The 22,699-nt window shown below is 42.5% G+C and overlaps 1 protein-coding gene across 6 annotated transcripts in view; it reads right to left on the bottom strand.

The window, feature by feature from the left end:
• HSPB8 (heat shock protein family B (small) member 8) overlaps positions 1 to 22,289 on the bottom strand; it is a 32,205-nt gene extending 9,916 nt beyond the window's left edge. The window contains exons 1-3 of one of the 6 annotated variants that reach the window (XM_070763119.1): positions 21,930 to 22,289; positions 14,635 to 14,800; positions 7,636 to 8,050 (exon numbers count right to left, since the gene is read on the bottom strand). In XM_070763119.1, coding sequence (XP_070619220.1) covers positions 7,636 to 8,023 — 388 coding nt within the window. In that variant the 5' untranslated portion in view covers positions 8,024 to 8,050; positions 14,635 to 14,800; positions 21,930 to 22,289. Of the gene's footprint in view, positions 1 to 7,635; positions 8,051 to 8,547; positions 9,150 to 14,340; positions 14,391 to 14,634; positions 14,801 to 21,929 lie in introns of those variants that run through there. The other 5 variants (XM_070763121.1, XM_070763117.1, XM_070763116.1 and 2 more) reach the window with 5 other exon arrangements.
• Positions 22,290 to 22,699: the final 410 nt, after the last annotated feature.

Genomic DNA, 22,699 nt, shown 5'->3' with positions numbered 1-22,699 from the left:
GTTAACCCTGATTTAGTAAAGTTATTTAAGCATGTTCGCTGGGTGCCCTTCAGCATCCCACCACTCTAGTCCTCAGTGATGCAACCTATCTGGATTGTGTAGAGCAGTGGTTTTCAACCTTTTTTGAGCCATGGCACATTTTTTACATTTACAAAACACTGGGGTACATTGAGGGGGGGGGGAGCTAAAAAAAAGTTTGGACAATTTTTTTTCTTTCTCTTCCTCCCTTTCGCTCTATTTCTCTCTCCCTCCCTCTTTCTCTCCCTTCTTCTTTTTTTCCTTTCTCCATCCCTCTTTCTTTCTCTCTTCCTTCCTTCCTCTCTTTTTTGCTCTCTTTCTCCCTACCTACCTACCTCTATGTCTTTCTCTCTCCCACCTTCCCTCCCTCTCTTTCTCTCTTTCTCTCTTGCTTTCTTTTCCTCTCTCTCTTGTTCTCTCGCTTGCTTTCTCTCTCTCTCTTGTTCTCTTTCTCTCTCTCTCTCTTTCTCTTTCTTTCTCTCTTGCTTTCTTTCTCTCTCTCTTGTTTTCTTTCTCTCTCTCTTGTTTTCTTTTTCTCTCTCTTGCTTTCTTTCTCTCTCTCTTGCTTTCTCTCTCTCTCTCTCTTGTTTTCTTTTTCTCTCTTGCTTTCTTTCTCTCTCTTTCTTTCTCTCTCTCTCTCTCTTTCTCTCTTTCTTTCTCTCTCTTTCTTTCTCTCTCTCTCTTTATTTCTTTCTCTCTCTCTCTTGTTTTCTTTCTCTCTCTGAGCTTCGCGGCACACCTGACCATGTCTCATGGCACACTAGTGTGCCACGGCACACTGGTTGAAAAACACTGGTGTAGAGCTCCTTGGCTAAAAAAAAAATCCTTTTACCAAGGAAAACTGGGCTATCCAAAGAAGGGGTAGCTTTGTTTAATTCATTATATTTAAGGTAGGTTTGTACCGCTTTGCTTTAAAAAAAAAAATAGCCCTCTTATTTGGATGCTAATTTTCTGTGCATAAAAATATATTTTACAAGGAAGCATAACAGATTGCGAATTTTTCCTCTGCAGGCAATTGAAATAGCCACTTCCATCTAACTAAACCCCTGTCTTTTGAAGAAATCTATTTCAACTGAAATTTGATGCCATGAAAGAAAATAGACTTATAAAACACTGTATATGTTGCACTGGAGGCTCTAGTATTAATGGCTGATAATGGGTAACATTTGGCGTTCTCAATCTGGCTCCTGTTTTAAGGGCTTGTAGCTTTAAAATGCAGTGGTTTTTTTTTTTTAAAGCATTATGCACATTTTAAATGCCAATATTTCAAAACCCTGTAAATGGGCTTTCCTTCCTTCTTTGGATCGTTTTTAATGAAAATGTGAGCTCAACATTTCATTTTTTAAAAAAAGGCTCATTCCCTCCAGCATTAAAATTCTGCCTGGTTTTATATATTTTAACCTATTTGTACCTTTACAGCCACTACCAGGAAAAAACGGGAAGGAGAGGGAGGGGGAGAAACAGAAAGGAAGGAGAAAAAAGACAGATAGAAAGTAGAGAAGAAGCAATAGATAGAAAAAGTCCAAAGGAGAAAGGAGGAAGGAAGGAATTAGAAGGAAGAAAAGTAGAAAGAATAGAAGGAAGGGAGGAGGAAGAGAAGGAAAAAGAGGAGGAGGAGGACAGAGAACGTAGGAAGAAGGAGGGAAATAGTAAAAATAGGAGAGGGAAGGAAAAAAGAGTAGGAGGAGGAGGAGGAAATAGAAGAAGGAAAGGAAAAAGAGAAGAAGGGAGAAGTTAAGTGGAAGAAAGGAGCCAGGAAGAGAAGAGGAAAGAAGACAAATAGAGAAGGAGATAGAAGGAAAAACGAGGAGAAAAGGAAATAAAAGAAGAAAGAGGAAGAGAGAGGGAAGTTTGGAAAAACGAGGAAGGGAACAAGGATGACAGAAGGAGGACAAGTAGTAGGAGAAGGAAATATACAGAGAAGAGGAAGAAGAGAGTGAGGATGAGGAGGAGAAGCAGAGGCAGAAGAAGAAGAAGGAGGATGGGGAGGAGGTAGAAGAAGAGAGGAGGAAAATGATGATGAAGAAGATGAAGAAGAAGGAGGAGGAAGGAGAAGAAGATGAAGAAGAAGGAGGAGGGAGGAGAAGGAAGAAGAAGAAGAAGGGAGGAAGAGGAAGATATGAAAAAGAAGATGAAGAGAGGAGGAGGAGGAGAAGAAGAAGAGAGGAGGAGGAGGAAGGAGAAGAAGAAGATGATGATGAAGAAGAAGCAGCAAGGAGGAGGAGGAAGAAGATATGAAGAAGAAGATTAAGAAGAGAGGAGGAGGAGGAGAAGGAGAGGAGGATGGGGAGGAGGAAGAAGAAGAGAGGAGGAAGATGAAGAAGAGGAGGAAAATGATAATGAAGAAGATGAAGAAGGAGGAGGAGGAAGGAGAATAAGAAGATGAAGAAGAAGCAGCAGTAAGGAGGAACAGGAAGAAGATATGACAAAGAAGATGCAGGGAGGAGGAGGAGGAAGGAGAAGAAGATGATGATGAAGAAGAAGAAGAAAGGAGGAGGAGGAAGAAGAGAGGAGGAGGAAGAAGATATGAAGAAGAAGATTAAGAAGAGAGGAGGAGGAGGAGGAGGAGGAGGAGGAAAAGAAGAAGAAGGAAGAATGAAGAAGGAGAAGGAGAAGGAGAAGGAGAAGAAAATTGTTGAAATGATAACTTCTCTCCCTAAAACCCCCAAAGCTTTCTCTCTCTTTTCCTGGTCAGCTCTACCCTTCAATGGTGGCTGAAGCTCTAAAAACTAACCCAGTTGCCCTGCTGCGCCTTGGCAGGCTGAGATTCCAGGAACAGCTGCAGTCTGAGGTAGCACTATAAACACTGAGAAACTGTGCCCGGAATGGCATTCCCGGGCAAGAGCGGGGCTGGTGGCAGAGGGCCAGGCTCTATTTAACTCTCTGCCAGCTTCTGGCTATGATGCAAAAGGAGGAAGACAGAGGCCAAAAGGGTGAATATAAAAGCTGGGTTTTCCCAACTATTCCCTTTGCATTTGTGGGTGGAGGAACTGGGGTACAGCTAGAGGGCAGCCCGAAAGATCTCTAGGAGGAGAAATGCAATAAATATAAATAATCTTTTAGGGGAGACAGGTGGCATAAACATGTAATGCATAAATAAATAGGAAATAAAAATATATAGATGTATGTATGTATGTATGTATGTATGTATGTATGTATGTATGTATGTATGTATGTATGTATAATGAAAGACAGATGATGGATGGATAGATAGATAGATAGATAGATAGTGGATGGATGGAGAATAGATCATAGATGATTGATAGAAAGATGATATAGATAGACAAGCAGACAAACTGACAAGCATGAATAGATGATAGGCAAACAGATGATAGATATAGATGGATAGTTATGTAGATGATATAGGTAGGTAGGTAGGTAGGTAGGCAGGCAGGCAGGCAGGCAGGCAGGCAGGCAGATAGCTAGATAGCTAGATAGATAGTGGATGGATGGAGAATAGATCATAGATGATTGATAGATAGATGATATAGATAAGACAGGCAGACAAACTGACAAGCATGAATAGATGATAGGCAAACAGATGATAGATATAGATGGATAGTTATGTAGATGATATAGATAGATAGATAGATAGATAGATAGATAGATAGATAGATGATAGATAGATAGATAGATAGATGATAGATAGATAGATAGATAGATAGATAGATAGATGATAATAGATAGATAGATAGATAGATAGATAGATAGATAGATAGATAGATAGATAGATAGATATTAGACAGTGATGGATGGATGGATGGGTGGATAGATGGATGATAGGTAGGTAAGTAAGGAGATAGAGAGATAGACAGACAAACTGACAGACATGAATAGATGATAGTTAGATATAGATGGATAGTTATGTAGATGATATAGGTGATAGATAGATAGATAGATAGATAGATAGATAGATAGATGATAGGATACCCATGGATAAATATCAGCATGAACTGTTATAAGCCAAGTACCACCTCTAGTTCCTATCAGCTCTGCCTCAATTGGAGTTGCATAATCCGAAACTTGAATGCCATCACCAAAATCTCAAAATGTTCCCATCCTCTAACTCTGTTGTACAACAAGGGGGTCCCCAATCCCTGGCCCACTACCACCCGAGTGGCTGGCCGACGCATATGTGCGCACAGCTTGATTTTCGCACATGACTAAAAAAAAAGGATTATTTCTGGATAATTTTCTCAGAGAAGAATACTTGGCTCAGTTTTATTTAAATGCCCAATACTCTTTGCGGCCGAAAGAGTTACCTAACCAGAAAGACCACACAAAGGCGTCTAACCACACTTAATGCTGGATTAAACAACGAAAGGACAAAGCTGGGCTTTGTCAGCAAAATTGTAGAAACCTAAACGCATGACCAATTTCGCATAATCGCGTGCCAACGCTTGCCAAGTTTGTTGGTTTTAACCTCCTGATAGAAAATGGAGGGAGATGAGCAAGAAATGTTGGGTTTCTTTTAACAACGATTTGGGGCTCTCTCAAAGTTTAGCAATCATGGGTTTTTTAAAAAAAAAATAGACAAGGGGGCGCTTCTTCTAAAAGCTTATTTTGTGCCTTGGCATTGGCAAGAAATACATTCTGGATCCGTCTCATTTGCCGTGAGTTTTTAAACTGTAAAAGTAGCCGCCCCGAGTCTACGGAGAGGGGCGGCATAGAAATCTAATAAATAAATAAACACATTTGTGACTTGAAAATGAAGGCAGGAGAAGAGAACTGTTAATATTTCCTATGCCGTGGTAAATCCCAGGATAGGATTATATAAGGTATATATATGTACATATACATTCTTGGTATATTCGGGTTTCTTCCTGTGTAGGATTTAGAAATTTCTGGCGACGTTTCGACGAGGTCCCACCAGTGTTCCCTCTAATTTTTTTTGGGGGTGGGCGGAAAAGTATAGTGTCTGAGTGGCAGTCCCTTTAGGACTGGGCGGCACAGAAATATTAAATAAATAAATAAATAAATAAATAAATAAATAAATAAATAAATAAATAAATAAATAAATAAATAAATAAATAAATAAATAAATAAATAAACGAACGAACGAACAAACAAACCCTGTTTTGCCTCAGATAATTTCAAAATAAAATACTGTACTGTGTGTCTATAACAGTGAGCTCATAATAGGGCAACTCTATCAATATCAAAATGCCACTTAAATAGTTGAGCTAGTTTCAAACTAGATTTTGATTTTCTTTCTCTCTTCCTTACTCCCATTCTTTTTCTTTCTCTTTTCCTCCCTCTCTTTTTTCTATCTGTTTCTATCTCTTCCTCTCTCTCTCCTTCCCTCTCACTATTTCCCTCTCGGCTTCTGGGCAGGTTTGGAAAACTCTGAGTTGATGATGATTTTTAAGTGAGCGATTGCTCACTGCTCAGCTTAGAGGGAACTATGGGTCCCACTCGTCATCTTCAGGCTGGTGCTTCTGTCCTTGTTCTAGGGCAAACTAGAACAAGGACAGAAACACCAGCCTGAAAATGACGAGTGGGACCTCATCGAAACGTCGCCAGAAATTTCTAAATCCTACACGGGAAGAAACCCGAATATACCAAGACAGTCATATCTGTACCCGTGAAAATCTACGAAAACAAATATATATACATATATATATGTATAGGTTATATATAAGGTTCAGGAGGGAAGTATTTTTAATAGGAAAGTGAACCCAAGAACAAAGGGGCACAATCTGAGGTTAGTTGGGGGAAAGATAAGAAGCCTCGAGAGAAAATATTATTTGACTGAAAGAGTAGCAGATGCTTGGAACAAACTTCCAGCAGACGTGGTTGGTAAATCCACAGTCACTGAATTGAAACATGCTTGGGATAAACATAGATCCACCCTAAGATAAAATACAGGAAATAGCATAAGGGCAGACTAGATGGACCAGGAGGTCTCTTTCTGCTGTCAATCTTCTAGGTTTCTATGTTTCTATCTATAGAAGGCCTGACATTGATGGGAACTTGGGAGGGGTGATTTTTCAGAAGGGAAAAGATGCAAAAAAGCATTCTTTTGAGGGGTTCAAGGCTCTCCTGTGCCCACGCACCTGGGCGGAAGTGGAAGGAGGACCGGCCACGCTGGCACAATCTGGGTGGGCAACGTGACAAGTTTGTGGAATTTCCACTAGGTGGGAAATGCAGAGTCAGGTTTCCCAGTGGTAGGTTACCAGGCTGGCTCCGGCAATAAATTGGAGCTTTGAGGAGAACAGTGGTACCTCTACCCAAGAACTCCTCTACTTACAAACTTTTCTAGATCAGAACCAGGTGTTCAATATTTTTTTGCCTCTTCTCAAGAACTATTTTCCACTTACAAACCCGAGCCTCCGAAACTATAACCGGAAAAGGCAGGGTGAAGCCTCCGTGGGGCCTCTCTGGGAATCTCCTGGGAGGAAACAGGGCTGGAAAAGGTGAGGAGAAGCCTCTGTGGGGCCTCTCTAGAATCTCCTGGGAGGAAACAGGGCTGGAAAAGGCAGGGAGAAGCCTCCGTGGGGCCTCTCTAGAATCTCCTGGGAGGAAACAGGGCTGGAAAAGGCAGGGAGAAGCCTACGTGGGGCCTCTCTAGAATCTCCTGGGAGGAAACAGGGCTGGAAAAGGCAGGGAGAAGCCTCCGTGGGGCTTCTCTAGGAATCTCCTGGGAGGAAACAGGGCTGGAAAAGGCAGGGAGAAGCCTCTGTGGGGCCTCTCTAGAATCTCCTGGGAGGAAACAGGGCCGGAAAAGGCAGGGAGAAGCCTCCGTGGGGCCTCTCTAGAATCTCCTGGGAGGAAACAGGGCTGGAAAAGGCAGGGAGAAGCCTACGTGGGGCCTCTCTAGAATCTCCTGGGAGGAAACAGGGCTGGAAAAGGCAGGGAGAAGCCTCCGTGGGGCTTCTCTAGGAATCTCCTGGGAGGAAACAGGGCTGGAAAAGGCAGGGAGAAGCCTCCGTGGGGCCTCTCTAGAATCTCCTGGGAGGAAACAGGGCCGGAAAAGGCAGGGAGAAGCCTCCGTGGGCCCTCTCTAGGAATCTCCTGGGAAGAAACAGGGCCGGAAAAGGTGAGGAGAAGCCTCCGTGGGGCCTCTCTAGGAATCTCCTGGGAGGAAACAGGGCCTCCACCCTCCCTGGGGTTTCCCCAATCGCACACATTATTTGCTTTTACATTGATTCCTATGGGAAAAAGGTCTTCTTCTTACAAACTTTTCTAAGAACCTGGTCACGGAACGAATTAAGTTCGTAAGTAGAGGTGCCACTGTATTTTGGACTCCGATTTAGCTTGGATGCTACCTGGAACCTTGACACACACAGAGACAAACACAAACCCAACACAAGAAAGAAAGGGGCGAGTACAAGTGCACTAGAGTGCCTTCCGTCCCCTGTCCTATTGCTCTCCTATATCTCCTATTCCTTTCTTCTATTCCTATATCTCTTCTTCTATTCTTTCATTGATATGTCCTATTACTATATCTTCTTTTCTATTATTTCTTAGATATATTTTACTATGAGTATCTCCTCTATAACCTTCATCATGTATTTTACTATGTATATATAGATATATATACCCACTAAAACCCTCGTTGTGTATTGGACAAAATAAATAAATTAAATAAATAAATAAACAAAAATAGTTGCTCACCGGACACCTCCACGTAACCCTCCTTGGTCTTGACCGACAGCTCTTCGGGTTTAAAACTCTGCACGTTGACGCAGACTTTCCAAGGCTCGCCCGAAAAAGCCGGGGGGCTGGCGGATCGAAATTCGGGGTGAGCCCCAAAACGTGACCCGTAGCCTGGAGGGGAGAAGCCGCTGCTTCGGGGCATCCCAGATCTCAGGGGGCTTCCCCAGCCGGCGGTGAGGGGCGAGCGGGCCCAATCCGGCCAGTTGGCGGTCAGATCTCCGGGGAAAGGGGACATGTTAAAGTCCTCGTCCAGCAGGCGGGAAGACAAGCCGGATTCCCTGAAGGGATCTCGGAGATTCCGATGGCGGCCGGGGTAGCAGGAGAACGGGATCTGGTTTTCAGCCATCCTGAGAGAAGGTTCAATGGGAGGAAACTATAATAAAAATAAAAAGAGAGATAGAGAAAGTTTTCCAAATGTTTGCAGAAAGAATAAACCAACAAACAAACAAACAAATAAGGAAGGAAGGAAGGAAAAAGAAAAGAAAGAAGGGAAGAAAGAAAGAAAGAAAGAAGGCTGGAAGGAAGGAGGGAAGGAAGGAAAGAAAGAAAGAAAAAAGAAAAAGAAAGAAGACTGGAAGAAAGGAAAAAAGAAAGAAAGAAAGAAAGAAAGCAGGCTGGAAGAAAGGAAGGAAAGAAAGGAAGGAAGAAAAAAGAAAAAAGAAAAAGAAAGAAGGCTTGAAGGAAGGAAAGAAATAAAAAAGAAAGAAAGGAAAAAGAAAGAAGGAAAGAAAGAAAGAAAAAAGAAAAAGAAAGAAAGAAAGAAGGCTGGGAGAAAGAAAGTAAGAAAAGAAAGAAAGAAAGCTGGAAGGAAGGAAGGAAAGAAAGAAAGAAAGAGAGAGAGAAAGAAAGAAAGAAAAAAGCAAGAAAGACCTTTTCTCTCCTGTTTGTCCGGGACGAAAATCAATCTGCTTGTCTTCTCCTTGCCAAGTCGGAATTTTAAAAAAAATAAAAATAAACAACCCCCACCCTGAAATTCTTTCCGAAAGTTTTGGAGGAGTCCAAACCGAACCGACAAAACTGAAGTTCAGAACCGACCAACAAAAAAAGCCATTTCAGAATAGTAGCGAAACGTTTTCAAGGGAAAAAAAACCCCTCCAAAACCCGGTTGCCTTTTCTTTCTTTCTTTTCCTGGCGGGTGGGGGGCAAAAAACCACCTTTGGGATTCCAGAACCGACCCCTCCCCAAATGAAGGGAAAAAAAGAAAACTAAAGAAGAGGCAGAGTTTTTCCTTTTCGCTCCGGATTGAAGGCAGCCCTCCGTGCCAGACAGAAGCTTAAATAAACCGGCTGGGACCAGCCGAGAAACTTCGCTAAACTTCCAAACTTTGCCCCCCCTATTTATAGGCAAGGCTCGGGAGAGAGGGGGGGGGGAGAGGAGGGAAGGAGGAGGCTGTCGCAACCCGCCCCACCGGTTGTATTTTTGGAGAGCCTGCAATGGGCTGACCTCATCCCCAAGGGACTGCCTGCCTGCCTGCCTGCTTTGCTAACAGGAATCCCAAGTTTAGACTTGGCTTGCCTCTCCTTTTTTTTTCAATCCCTCCCTCTTTCCCTCCTGTATTTTTTTAAAAGCACGTTGAGCTTAGCAAGCGGTCTATTATTAGCTTGGGGTGTTAGGAGAATCGTGCTGGATTCTTCTAAATGCTTGGGCGCAATTTCCTTCCGTTGTCAGCACATTCAACTTTGCACAGAACAAAGGATTCAATGAGAATATTTATTTATTTAGTCCAATACACAATGAGGGTTTTAGTGGGTATATATCTATATACACATAGTAAAATACATGATGAAGGTTATAGAGGAGATACTCATAGTAAATATATATCTAAGAAATAATAGAAAAGAAGGTATAGTAATAGAACATATCAATGAAGGAATAGAAGAAGAGATATAGGAATAGAAGAATGGTATAGGAGATATAGGAAAGCAATAGGACAGGGGACGGAAGGCACTCTAGTGCAATTGTACTCACCCCTTACTGACCTCTTAGGAATCTGGATAGGTCAACCGTAGATAATCTAAGGGTAAAGGGTTTGGGGTTTGGGGATGACACTATGGAGTCTGGTAATGAGTTCCACACTTCGACAACTTGGTTACTGAAGTCATATTTTTTACGGTTAAGTTTGGAGCGGTTAATATTAAGTTTAAATCTGTTGTGTGCTCTTGTGTTGTTGTGGTTGAAGCTGAAGTAGTCGCCGACAGGCAGGACGTTGCAGCATATGATCTTGTGGGCAATACTTAGATCTTGTTTAAGGTGTCTTAGTTCTAAACTTTCTAGGCCCAGGATTGAAAGTCTAGTCTCATAGGGTATTCTATTTCGAGTGGAGGAGTGAATGGATATTTCATTCATTCAGATCTAGGATGGGTTCTTTGAGTGTTGCCTTTATTTTTTTGAGCAGTGTATATATCTATATATGATAGGATTAATATGGTAGATGCTTGGTTTGAAAATTGGGATTTTTAAGGGTTTTTAGGTTTAGAAACATAGAAACATAGAAGACTGACCGCAGAAAAAGATCTCTTGATCCATCTAGTCTGCCCTTATACTATTTCCTGTATTTTATCTTAGGATGGATATATGTTTATCCCAGGCATGTATACATTCAGTGACTGTGGATTCTTCCTTCCTTCCTTCCTTCCTTCCTTCCTTCCTTCCTTCCTTCCTTCCTTCCTTCCTTCCTTCCTTCCTTCCCTTCCTTGGAAACATAGAAACATAGATTGACGGCAGAAAAATACCTCCTGATCCATCTAGTCTGCCCTTATACTATTTCCTGTATTTTATCTTAGGATGGATCTATGTTTATCCCAGGCATGTTTAAATTCAGTTTCTGTGGATATACCAACCACGTCTGCTGGAAGTTTGTTCCAAGGATCTACTACTATTTCAGTAAAATAATATTTTCTCGTGTCGCTTTTGATCTTTCCCCCAACTAACTTCAGATTGCATCCCCCTGTTCTTGTGTTCACTTTCCTATTAAAAACACTGTCTACATGTGGGTTTTGTTTGTTTGTTTGTTTTGCATTTGCCTTTACTGTGAGCTGTCCTGAGTCCAAGGAGAAGGGCGGCATAGAAATTGAATAAAAGGATAAATGAATGAATGAATGAATGAATGAATGAATGAATGAATGAATGAATACATACATACATACATACATACATACATACATACATACATACATACATACATGAACTTACTAACCAACCAACCAACCAACCAACTAACTAACTAACTTCCCCCAACAACGACAACCAGTCCTCTGGGAGCGGGGTGGCATATTAAGTCCAAATAATAAATCAATTAATTAATTGATTAATTCCCAAAACAGAAGCCTGTTTTGCAAAATTCTTCATTCGGCAAACTCGCAGTTTTGTCCAGCAATGCAGGGTACTGATTGCATTTGGTTAAAGACATGAGCTAAATCCCCCTTCGATGGGCTCCAGAGCGGTTATTTAATCTGATTTGGATTTCACTGCACATTGAATTGAATGTAGGTGAAATGTGGATAGGTGGGGCGTCAATGAGTTGGGGGTAGGAGATGAGATCCTGCCCATTTCTTTGTTCTGGCTTGATTCCCTTTGAGGTTAATAATAATAATAATAATAATAATAATAATAATTATTATTATTATTATTATTATTATTATTATTATTATTATTATTATTTAATGGATTTGTATGCCGCCCCTCTCCATAGACTCGGGGTGGCTAACAACAATGATAAAAACAGCATGTGACAATCCAATAATAAAACAACTAAAAACCATTATTATAAAACCAAACATACACACAAACATACCATGCATAACTTGTAATGGCCTAGGGGGAAGGAATATCTCAACTCCCCCATGCCTGGCGGTATAAATGAGTCTTGAGTAGTTTCCGAAAGACAGGGAGGGTGGGGGCAATTCTAATCTCCAGGGGGAGTTGGTTCCAGAGGGCCGGGGCCGCCACAGAGAAGGCTCTTCCCCTGGGGCCCACCAAACGACATTGTTTAGTCGACGGGACCCAGAGAAGGCCAACTCTGTGGGACCTTATCGGTCGCTGGGATTCGTGCGGTAGCAGGCGGTTCCGGAGATAGTCTGGTCCAAAGCCATGTAGGGGTTTAAAGGTCATGACCAACACTTTGAATTGTGACCGGAAACTGATCGGCAGCCAATGCAAGCCACGGAGTGTTGAGGAAAAATGGGCAAATCTTGGAAGTCCCACGATGGCTCTTGAGGCTGCGTTCTGTACGATTTGAAGTTTTCAAAGGTAGCCCCATGTAGAGAGCGTTGCAGTAATCGAACCTCGAGGTGATGAGGGCATGAGTGACTGTGAGCAATGACTCCCTGTCCAAATAGGGCCGCAACTGGTGCACCAGGCGAACCTGGGCAAAACTTATATGAGTTCTAGTCTTGATTTAGCCATGAAAGCCGACTGGATGATTTTGGGCTAATCCGCTGCCTGGGAAATTCTGGGAGTTGAAGTCCAGATACGTTCAAGTGGCCAAGGTTGGGAAACACTGACCTAGGTGACAGGGAGGGTATTGAATGATGGGTGTGGACACGAATGCTTTTTCAGCACCGGAGGAAAAAAAGGTTTGCCATCACTGGTGTAGAGTCTACTGCTTGGGCAAGGGGTTGGACTAAATGATCTCTAAGGTCCCTTCCCGCTCTATGCTGATTGAAACAGATCATAAAGACAAAAATGGATATAGCCATGCAGATGTCTGAAGTTGTCCTCTGCTTTCCTGGATATTTCTGTGAATTGCCTTTGCAAAGTATGGCTATTTACTTAAGTGCTACAGCTGCTTTCGGTTTAGTTTAAAATAAAAAAATAAAAATTGGACAGATTGCATCCTCTGAAATTGATTTTTATTTTATTTTTATAAAGGCCCTCTCATGGAAAGCAAGATGCCAAGGACAGATGCCCTTCATCTCTGCTTAAGGATAGGGCCCAGAAAAGGAACTGCCTATCTGCCTAGAAACATAGAAACAGAGAAGATTGACAGCAGAAAAAGTCCATCTAGTCTGCCCTTATACTACTTCCTGTATTTTTTCTTAGGATGCAGCTGCGAGAGCAGTCATGGGCTTCCCCAGGTATGCCCATGTTATACCCACACTCCGCAGTCTGCATTGGTTGCCGATCAATTGCCGGTCACAATTCAAAGTGTTGGTTATGACCTTTAAAGCCCTTCATGGCATCGGACCAGAATATCTCTGAGACCGCCTCCTGCCGCACGAATCCCAGCGACCAGTTAGGTCCCACAGAGTGGGCCTTCTCCGGGTCCCATCAACTAAACAATGTCGTTTGGTGGGACCCAGGGGAAGAGCCTTCTCTGTGGCGGCCCTGACCCTTTGGAACCAACTCCCCCCAGATATCAGAGTTGCCCCCACCCTCCTTGCCTTTCGTAAGCTCCTTAAAACCCACCTCTGTCATCAGGCATGGGGGAATTGAGACTTTCCCTCCCCCTAGGCTTATAAAATTTATGCATGGTATGTCAGTATGTATGATTGGTTTCTAAATTGGGGTTTTAAATTAACTTAAATACAGTGGTACCTCGAGATACGAGTTTAATTCGTTCCGGACCTGGGCTCTTAAGTTGAGCAGCTCTTATCTCGAACGACTTTTCCCCATAGGAATTAATGTAAATAATTTTAATTGGTTCCAGCCCTCAAAAAACTCACAAAGTTAGTCTAAATTATGCAGAAAGACATGTTTTTAATGAAGAAATGTACATGTACATATAAATGAATATGAAGTTTCTTTCACTTAACTTGTAAACTTTCTTAAACTTTTAAATTTTACATATGTTCAACTTCTCTGCCACCCAATCCTGTAGGACAGAGGTCCCCAACCCTTTTTGCACCAGGGACCGGCTTTAAGCGATCAAGAGAGGAATGGGTGAATGAATGGACGAAGGGTGGGAAGGAAGGAAGGAAAGAGGGAAGGGACAGGAACAGAGGAAGGAAGCAAGGAAACTTATGAAAGGGGAGAGTAAGAGAGGAATGAGTGAAGGGAGGGAGGGAGGGAAGAAGGTGGGAAGGAGAAAGAAAAGAAGAAATAGAGGAAGGGAAGGTAAAAGAGAGAAAGAAAAAGAGCAAGAAAGAAAGAAAGAAAGAAAGAAAGAAAGAAAGAAAGAAAGAAAGAAAGGGGGAAGGGACAGGAACAGAGGAAGGAAGCAAGGAAACTTATGAAAGGGGAGAGTAAGAGAGGAATGAGTGAAGGGAGGGAGGGAGGGAAGAAGGTGGGAAGGAGAAAGAAAAGAAGAAATAGAGGAAGGGAAGGTAAAAGAGAGAAAGAAAAAGAGCAAGAAAGAAAGCTGCAAGCACCCCCCCGAGCCCCCCAGGCCGGCTGCAACCTTTTAAAACACGCGCGCCGCTTCGCAGCTGTCTCCTGAAGCCGAACGCGGAAGTTAGCGTTTGGCTTCAGGAGACAGCTCCTTGGCGCTTGTATCTCGAATTTGGGCTTGTAAGTAGAACAAAAATATCTCTCCCCTCCCAGCTCTTATCTCGAGTTGCTCTTAAGTAGAGCAGCTCTTATGTCGGGGTTCCACTGTATTAGATTTGTTTACATTGTATTATTATTGCTGTTAGCCGCCCTGAGTCTGCGGAGAGGGGCAGCATACAAATCTGATAAACAAACAAACAAACAAACAAACAAACAAATAAATAAATAAATACATACCCTTAATCTCTGCTTAAGGATAGGGCCCAGAAAAGGAACTGCCTATCTGCCTAGAAACATAGAAACATAGAAGATTGACGGCAGAAAAAGACCTCCTGGTCCATCTAGTCTGCCCTTATACTATTTCCTGCTTTTTCTCTTAGGATGGATCTATGTTTATCCCAGGCATGTTTACATTCAGTTCCCGTGGATTGACCAAACCACGTCTGCTGGAAGTTTGTTCCAAGCATCTACGACTCTTTCAGTCAAATAATATTTTTTTCATGTTGCTTCTGATCTTTCCCCCCAACTCACCTCAGATTGTGGCCCCTTGTCCTTGTGTTTACTTTCCTACAACGCAATGCTTCTTCGTAGTGCAACAATCTCGGTTTCATTTGCGAGAAGACGCTTGGGAAGTTTCTACGGGGATTGCGAAAATGACGAAAAGCAAAGGGCTGGCCAAGCAGATATTAATTATTGCCTAGATGGAGAAATAGAAGCAAGAGCGTGCAAGCCATTTGCTAAGAACACAGGGGTGTGGTGGGCCCTTTGATCTCTGCTCCCCTCGAGGGATTGAGACTCAGGAAAGCATTGATATATATACCATATATTTTTTTCTAAACAACATGATGCGCGGACACGAAGAAACGTCAGTTTCTTCTCTTCCTCCCTCCCTCCCTCCCTCCTTCCTCTTATTATTATTATTATTATTATTATTATTATTATTATTATTATTATTTATTAGATTTGTATGCCGCCCCTCTCCGCAGACTCGGGGCGGCTCACAGCAGTGATAAAACAGTATACAATGACAAATCTAATATTAAGTCTAAAATAACAATTTAACATTAAAAATCTAAAAAAACCCTTATATAAAAACATACACACAAACATTCCATACAAACATTCCATTCCTTCCTTCTGTTGTGGTTAGCTCTGGCCCTGCTCCTGCCCCAAGGACTGTGGATGTGGGGGAGACATCCACATGCTGCAGACCTGTTGTGCCCCCCCCCCATGGAATCTGCTGATGAAGGCTCCTCTGACCAAGAAGACATGAGTGACAGGGAGGAGGAGAGTGGGGCAGACAGCTCAGAAGGAGATCAGTTCTCTAGCTCCTCCTTGGATTCGGAACAAGAGTTAATGATACAGCCACGCATGCGGAGAGCGATGCATAGGCAGCAACAACTGAGAGATTATTATCAAAGAAAATGAGGCCACCTGTGGTTGGGTGGGGCTGTGGTCATTAGTGAGGCTGCTATAAATAGCAGCCTGTGGGTTTGGCCATTGTGGAGGATTATCTGATCGTTGTGTTTCATGCCTGCTTTGCTGACTTCGACCTTTGTGTGCTGATTTTTCCCCACTTTGAAACTAAACCAGAGCCAAGTGTGTTTCACTTTGTGAAAGAAGGACTGTGAATTGCCTCACAGCTGCAAGCTAAGTATCACAGAACTGATAAGGGACTTGTACAAATTACCAGTTTGTTTGGAGACAGTGCTCTTTGCTATCCCAAAAGAGGGCTTGGTTTAAGTGACTTTTCATTATAAAGAACATTGTTTTGAATTTTCAAACGTGTGTGTTTGAAATTTGTACCTGTGAATTTTTGGGAGGAGTCTGCCAGAGAGCCCGACAGAACACCTTCCTTCCTTCCTTCCTTCCTTCCTTCCTTCCTTCCTTCCTTCCTTCCTTCCTTCCTTCCTTCCTTCCTTCCTTCCTTCCTTCCTGACTCAAGGTTGACTCAGCCTTCCATCCTTCCAAGGTGGGTCAAATGAGAACCCAGATTGTTGGGGGCAAGAGGATGATTCTGTAAACCGCTTAGAGAGCATTGTAAAAGCACTAGGAAGTGGTATACAAGTCTAAATGCTATTGCTCTGCTATTATACCATTATTCCTTCCTTCCTTCCTTCCTTCCTTCCTTCCTTCCTTCCTTCCTTCCTTCCTTCCTTCCTTGGGTCAAGAGGCTGACTATTCTAAACCATTTATAGAGGGCTGTAAAAGCACTGAAGCAGTAAATAAGTCTAAATGCTATTGCTCTGCTATTATGCCATTATACCTTCCTTCCTTCCTTCCTTCCTTCCTTCCTTCCTTCCTTCCTTCCTTCCTTCCTTCTTGGGGTCAAGAGGCTGACTTTTCTAAACCACTTAGAGAGGGTTGTAAAAGCACTATGAAGTTGCAAATAAGTCTAAATGCTATTGCTCTGCTATTATACCATTATTCCTTCCTTCCTTCCTTCCTTTCCTTCCTTCCTTCCTTCCTTCCTTCCTTCCTTCCTTCCTTCCTTCCTTCCTTCCTTCTTGGGGTCAAGAGGCTGACTTTTCTAAACCACTTAGAGAGGGTTGTAAAAGCACTATGAAGTTGCAAATAAGTCTAAATGCTATTGCTCTGCTATTATACCATTCCAAACCAATAGCTCTCCAGTCTATGGTTGAAAATCTCCAGTGATGGTGCACTTACAACTTCTGGAGGCAAGAAGTTTCACTCATTGTTCTTCCTGACCCATTCCTTTGGTCGCATCCCGAAACGTGCCTAGCCATTAGTAATTCTTGAGGACGGATGCGTTTGTGCAGACACTATACAATGAGACATGCTCCTGAAATTACTGAATTTTCAAAACGCAAGTCAACATTCAGGGAAAGAAGACAAAAGAAAACAAAACCTTATGGTGAATATCCTGTTTGGATTGGGAGGGGCAGGCTACAGACAAAACTTTGAACCTTCTTAAACGTGAAGATTGGATCTGGTTTATGCCATCTACCGTCTGCCTCTCCTGCAAACCAACGGTATCTCGTTGGAATGTGTGCCTTTAAAAATAAATAAATTAAGTGGAGCTTTTGCCTGGTGCAAACCCATTAATTAAATTAAATCAATTTAAAGAAGCATCCCATTACATTTTGTTTTTTAACTTAACGTCTCCGTTGAGTTGAGCCAAGAACAGGGTTCATTCCATAAAACAGTGCTTCTCAAATAGTGGGATTTGCTTTTTTTTGGCCTCAAATTGTGCCCCCTTGTTCTTGTGCTCACTTTCCTATTAAAAACACTTCCCTCCTGAACCTTATTTCACCCTTTAACATATTTAAATGTTTTGATCGTGTCCTCCCTTTCCCTTCTGTCCTCCAGATTATTATTATTATTATTATTATTATTATTATTATTATTATTATTTATTAGATTTGTATGCCGCCCCTCTCCGTAGACTCGGGGCGGCTCACAACAATAACAAGAACAATGTAAAAAACAAATCTAATAATTTAAAAAACACTAAAAACCCCATTATTAAAAACAAACATACACACAAACATACCATGTATAAACTGTATAGGTCCGGGGGAGATGTGTCAGTTCCCCCATGCCTGATGGCAGAGATGGATCTGAAGAACTTTACGAAAGGCAAGGAGGGTGGGGGCAGTTCTAATCTCCGGGGGGGAGCTGGTTCCAGAGGGTCGGGGCCGCCACAGAGAAGGCTCTTCTCCTGGGTCCCGCAAAACGATATTGTATAATAATAATAATAATAATAATAATAATAATAATAATAATAATAATATATTATATTTGTATGCCACCCCTCTCTGAAGACTCGGGCCGGCTCACAGAGTAGATACAGACATAAACATGTAGCATAAATCTAATAATTAAAAAAAACAACTAAAAACCCCAATGTAATACACAATCGTACAGTCCAATCACACCATACATTACATTTATTGGTCAGAGGGGCAAGGTCTAATTGCCCCGGGCCTGGTGACATAGATGGGTCTGGAGGCTCTTGCAGAAGGCGAGGAGGGTGGGGGCAGTATGAATCTCTGGGGGGAGCTGATTCCAGAGGGCCGGGGCCGCCACAGAGAAGGCTCTTCCCCTAGGCCCCTGGAGAAGGCCAACTCTGTGGGACCTCACCCACCGCAGGGATTTATGCGGCAGACGGTCCTGTAGGTAATCTGGTCCGATGCCATGTAGGGCTTTATAGGTCATCACCAACACTTTGAATTGTGTCCGGAAACCAATCGGCAAACAGTGCAGTCCGCGGAGTGATGGAGAGACATGGGTAGACCCAAGACAACTCGTGTTGCTGCATATACAGGTTGAGTTCATGAAGTCTTTCCTGATAAGTTTTATGCTTAAGACCTTCCACCATTTTTGTAGCCCGTCTTTGGACCCGCTCAATTTTAATGATGAATGATACAGCTTAGCCCTTGACTTATAGTAGTTCGTTGACTGACCGTTTCCCACTTACAACCACCCTGAAAATAATAACCTATTTGCCCTGTTTTGGAAACATAGAAACATAGAAGACTGATGGCAGAAAAAGACCTCCTGGTCCATCTAGTCTGCCCTTATACTATTTCCTGTATTTTATCTTAGGATGGATCTATGTTTATCCCAGGCATCTTTAAATTCAGTGACTGTGGATTCTTCCTTCCTTCCTTCCTTCCTTCCTTCTTTCTTTCCTTAGAAACATAGAAGATTGACGACAGAAAAATACCTCCTGGTCCATCTAGTCTGCCCTTATACTATTTCCTGTATTTTATCTTAGGATGGATCTATGTTTATCCCAGGCATCTTTAAATTCAGTTACTGTGGATTCTTCCTTCCTTCCTTCCTTCCTTCCTTCCTTCCTTCCTTCCTTCCTTCCTTCCTTCTTTCCTTAGAAACATAGAAGATTGACGACAGAAAAATACCTCCTGGTCCATCTAGTCTGCCCTTATACTATTTCCAGTATTTTATCTTAGGATGGATCTATGTTTATCCCAGGCATGTTTAAATTCAGTTACTGTGGATTTATCTACCACGTCTGCTGGAAGTTTGTTCCAAGGATCTACTACTCTTTCAGTAAAATAATATTTTCTCATGTTGCTTTTGATCTTACCCCCAACTAACTTCAGATTGCCCACAACATTCAATAGTCAAAATTCAAGGCCAGGCCAGGCGTTTTTTTATAGGAATGTCAGCTCCTGCCTCGTTCTGCCAGTCTCCGATGGCATCCACCACGTACGTTTCAAAGGTTTAACAATTATCTGTCTGGCACAACCGCAGTCACACCTACTTGCTCTGACAGCAGGAAAAAAACTGGTTCTGCTTGTTTTATCCTTCTCACCATTACAGTTTGTTGACCTGATGGGTGCCAGTCAGTTTAGAGGCTACACAACTGCCATCTGGTCAGAAAGCAATCACAATAGCACTTGTCTCCAGCAGTTGTGAATTATCCAACACTGGAAGTTTTTAAGCAGATGTTGGATCACCATCTGTCTCAAGTAGTGTAGGGTTTCCTGCCGAAGCAGAGTTTGGACTAGAATCCCAGCGACCGGTTCGGTCTCACAGAGTTGACCTTCTCCGGGTCCCGTCGACTAAACAATGTTGTCTGGCGGGACCCAGGGGAAGAGCCTTCTCTGTGGCGGCTCCGAACCTCTGGAACCAGCTCCCCCCTGAGATTAGGATTGCCCCCACCCTCCTTGCCTTTCGCAAACTCCTTAAAACCCACCTCTGCCATCAGGCATGGGGGAACTGAAACATCTCCCCCTTGCCCATGTGGTTTTGGTGTTAGATTGATTGTGTGCTTGTTTTTTAATATTCTGGGGCTGTTTTTTATGAATTTTTTAGCTTAAAATTGTAATTGGATTGGTGGGTATTGGATTTGTTATTATGTATTGTTTTTACCATTGTTGTGAGCCGCCCCGAGTTTGCGGAGAGGGGCGGCATATAAATCCAATAAATCTAATCTAATCTCCAAGTTCCCTTCCAACTCTGTTGTTGTTGTTGTTAATATTATTATTATTATATTAAAAAAGTTCAGGAAGCAAAGGAGAGAGGCAAGACTAAAGATATTGATATAATTGAACGGGTCCAAAGACGGGCTACAAAAATGGTGGAAGGTCTTAAGCATAAAACTTACCAGGAAAGACTTAATGACCTCAATCTGTATAGTCTGGAGGACAGAAGGGAAAGGGGGGACATGATCGAAAGGTTTAAATATGTTCAAGGGTTAAATAAGTTTCAGGACGGAAGTGTTTTTGATAGAAAAGTGAACACAAGAACAAGGGGGCAAAATCTGAGGTTAGTTGGGGGAAAGATCAGAAGCAACGTGAGAAAATATTACTTTACTGAAAGAGTAGTAGATCCTTGGAACAAACTTCCAGCAGACGTGGTTGGTCAATCCACAGGAACTGAATTGAAACATGCCAGGGATAAACATAGATCCATCCTAAGATAAAATACAGGAAATAGTATAAGGGCAGACTAGATGGACCAGGAGGTCTTTTTCTGCCGTCAGTCTTCTATGTTTCTAAAGTGGGCTAAAAAATGATGGTTGAGCATTAAAACCGATGCAGTTTATCGTCCCATGTTGAAATAATTTATTAGACTTGAATAATGAATAATGAAATGCTGAGTCACATAAGTTCTTCCTTCTGCCAAGTCATCCTTTGAGTACAAAGGACGTGACTCTAAGCCGTGGAGATACAACAGGCCATTGCTGCTCTTGGTTGGAGTGGCCTTTTGCCAGGGGATGACGACCCAAGGAAGTCCTTTGGCCTGGTCCTCCAATTGGAGACACCCCCCCTCTATTCATTAGAGCGCAAGCACATTATTATTATTAATAATAATTGATCAAACCATGTCTGCTGGACGTTTGTTCCAAGCATCTACTACTGTTACACAAACTACAATCCTGTACTTGTTCGACAAAAATAAAATAAGTAGGTAGGTAAGTAAGTAAGTAAGTAAGTAAGTAGGTAGGTAGGTAGGTAGATAGATAGATAGATGGATAGATAGATGAGACAGATAGAAAGAAAGAAAGGTAGATAAATAAATAAATGAATTGCAAGTAAGTAAATAGATAAATAAATAAATAGATAGATGAGATAGATAGATGATAGAACGATAGATAGATAGAACGATAGAATGATAGATAGATAGATAGATAGATGAGATAGATAGATAGATAGATGAGATAGATAGATAGATAGAAAGAAAGAAAGAAAAATAGATAAATAAATGAATTGCAAACTTCAAGAAACATAGAAACATAGAAGACTGACGGCAGAAAAAGACCTCATGGTCCATCTAGTCTGCCCTTATACTATTTCCTGTATTTTATCTTACAATGGATATATGCTTATCCCAGGCATGTTTAAATTCAGTTACTGTGGATTTACCAACCACATCTGCTGGAAGTTTGTTCCATGGATCTACTACTCTTTCAGTAAAATAATATTTTCTCATGCTGCTTTTGATTTCCCCCCCAACTAACTTCAGATTGTGTCCCCTTGTTTTTGTGTTCACTTTCCTATTAAAAACACTTTACATATTTAAATGTTTCGATCATGTCCCCCCTTTTCCTTCTGTCCTCCAGACTATACAGATTGAGTTCATGAAGTCTTTCCTGATAATGTTTTATGGTTAAGACCTTCCACCATTCTTGTAGCCCGTCTTTGGACCTGTTCAATTTAAGCTGTTAAGCAACACCACCCCAAGTTATGGCTCAACCTCCCCCTCTCTCGCACCCACCCCAACGCCAGCTGCAGAGGTCAGCCTGGCCATTCCCCGAGCCCCCCCTGCCTATCCCCCCCTCCCTTCCACTTCTTGCCATGTCTCTCTCTGTGTGCAAGGGTGCCACGCCTTACCTGCAATGTGCAACGGTCAAGCAGGGCCAAGATAAGACAGCTGGGTGTGTGTGTGTTTCTTCAAAGCGTTTTTAAAGAGGGCCCGTTTAAAGCCTCGCAGCGTCAGCCAAGCAGGAGAGTTAAAACCGACACCGCCAACCGCCTCCTCGGCCTCCTTGGGCTGACAGTCCCTGCAAGGAATCTTCTCTGCGGACAAAGGTGGAGCCGGGCATTGGGCCAGCTGACTGTCTGGAGGACTGAGGAGGGACTTGGCTTTCCTCTGTGCCACCGAAAATGGCCTGGCTACAAGCCAGCTTTCGGATGGTCTGTGCTTCCGCCACAGCTGATGAGCTTGATGTTGGAAAAGCTGAGTTATTTCTCACACTCACTCCACCCAGGCCACAACCTGTTTCCTTTGCAGGAGGCTGCTGGAAGCAATAGATGGTAGGGAAAACAGGAGAGAGGGATGAGAGGAAAAGAGAAAGGGAAAGAGAGAGAGAGAGGAGAGGAAAAGGGAAAGAGAGAGAGAGCGAGGGGGAGAGGAAAAGAGAGAGAGGAGGGGAAAAGAGAAAGAGAGAGGAGAGGAAAAGAGAGAGAGAGGAGAATAGAGAGAGAGGGAAAGAGACAGAGAGAAAGAGAGGAGAGGAGAATAGAGAGAGAGATGAGAGGAAGAGAGAGAGGAGAGGAAAAGAGAGAGGAAAAGAGAGAGAGAGGAGAGTAAAAGAGAGATAGGAGGAAAGAGAAAGAGAGAGGACAGGAAAAGAGACAGAGAAAGAGAGGAGAGGAGAATA

This window comes from Erythrolamprus reginae, chromosome 10 (genome assembly GCF_031021105.1).
Source record: "Erythrolamprus reginae isolate rEryReg1 chromosome 10, rEryReg1.hap1, whole genome shotgun sequence".
NCBI classification, from domain to species: Eukaryota; Metazoa; Chordata; class Lepidosauria; order Squamata; family Dipsadidae; genus Erythrolamprus; species Erythrolamprus reginae.
Note: the sequence above shows the minus strand (reverse complement) of the source record. Positions and strands in the feature narration are given on the sequence as shown.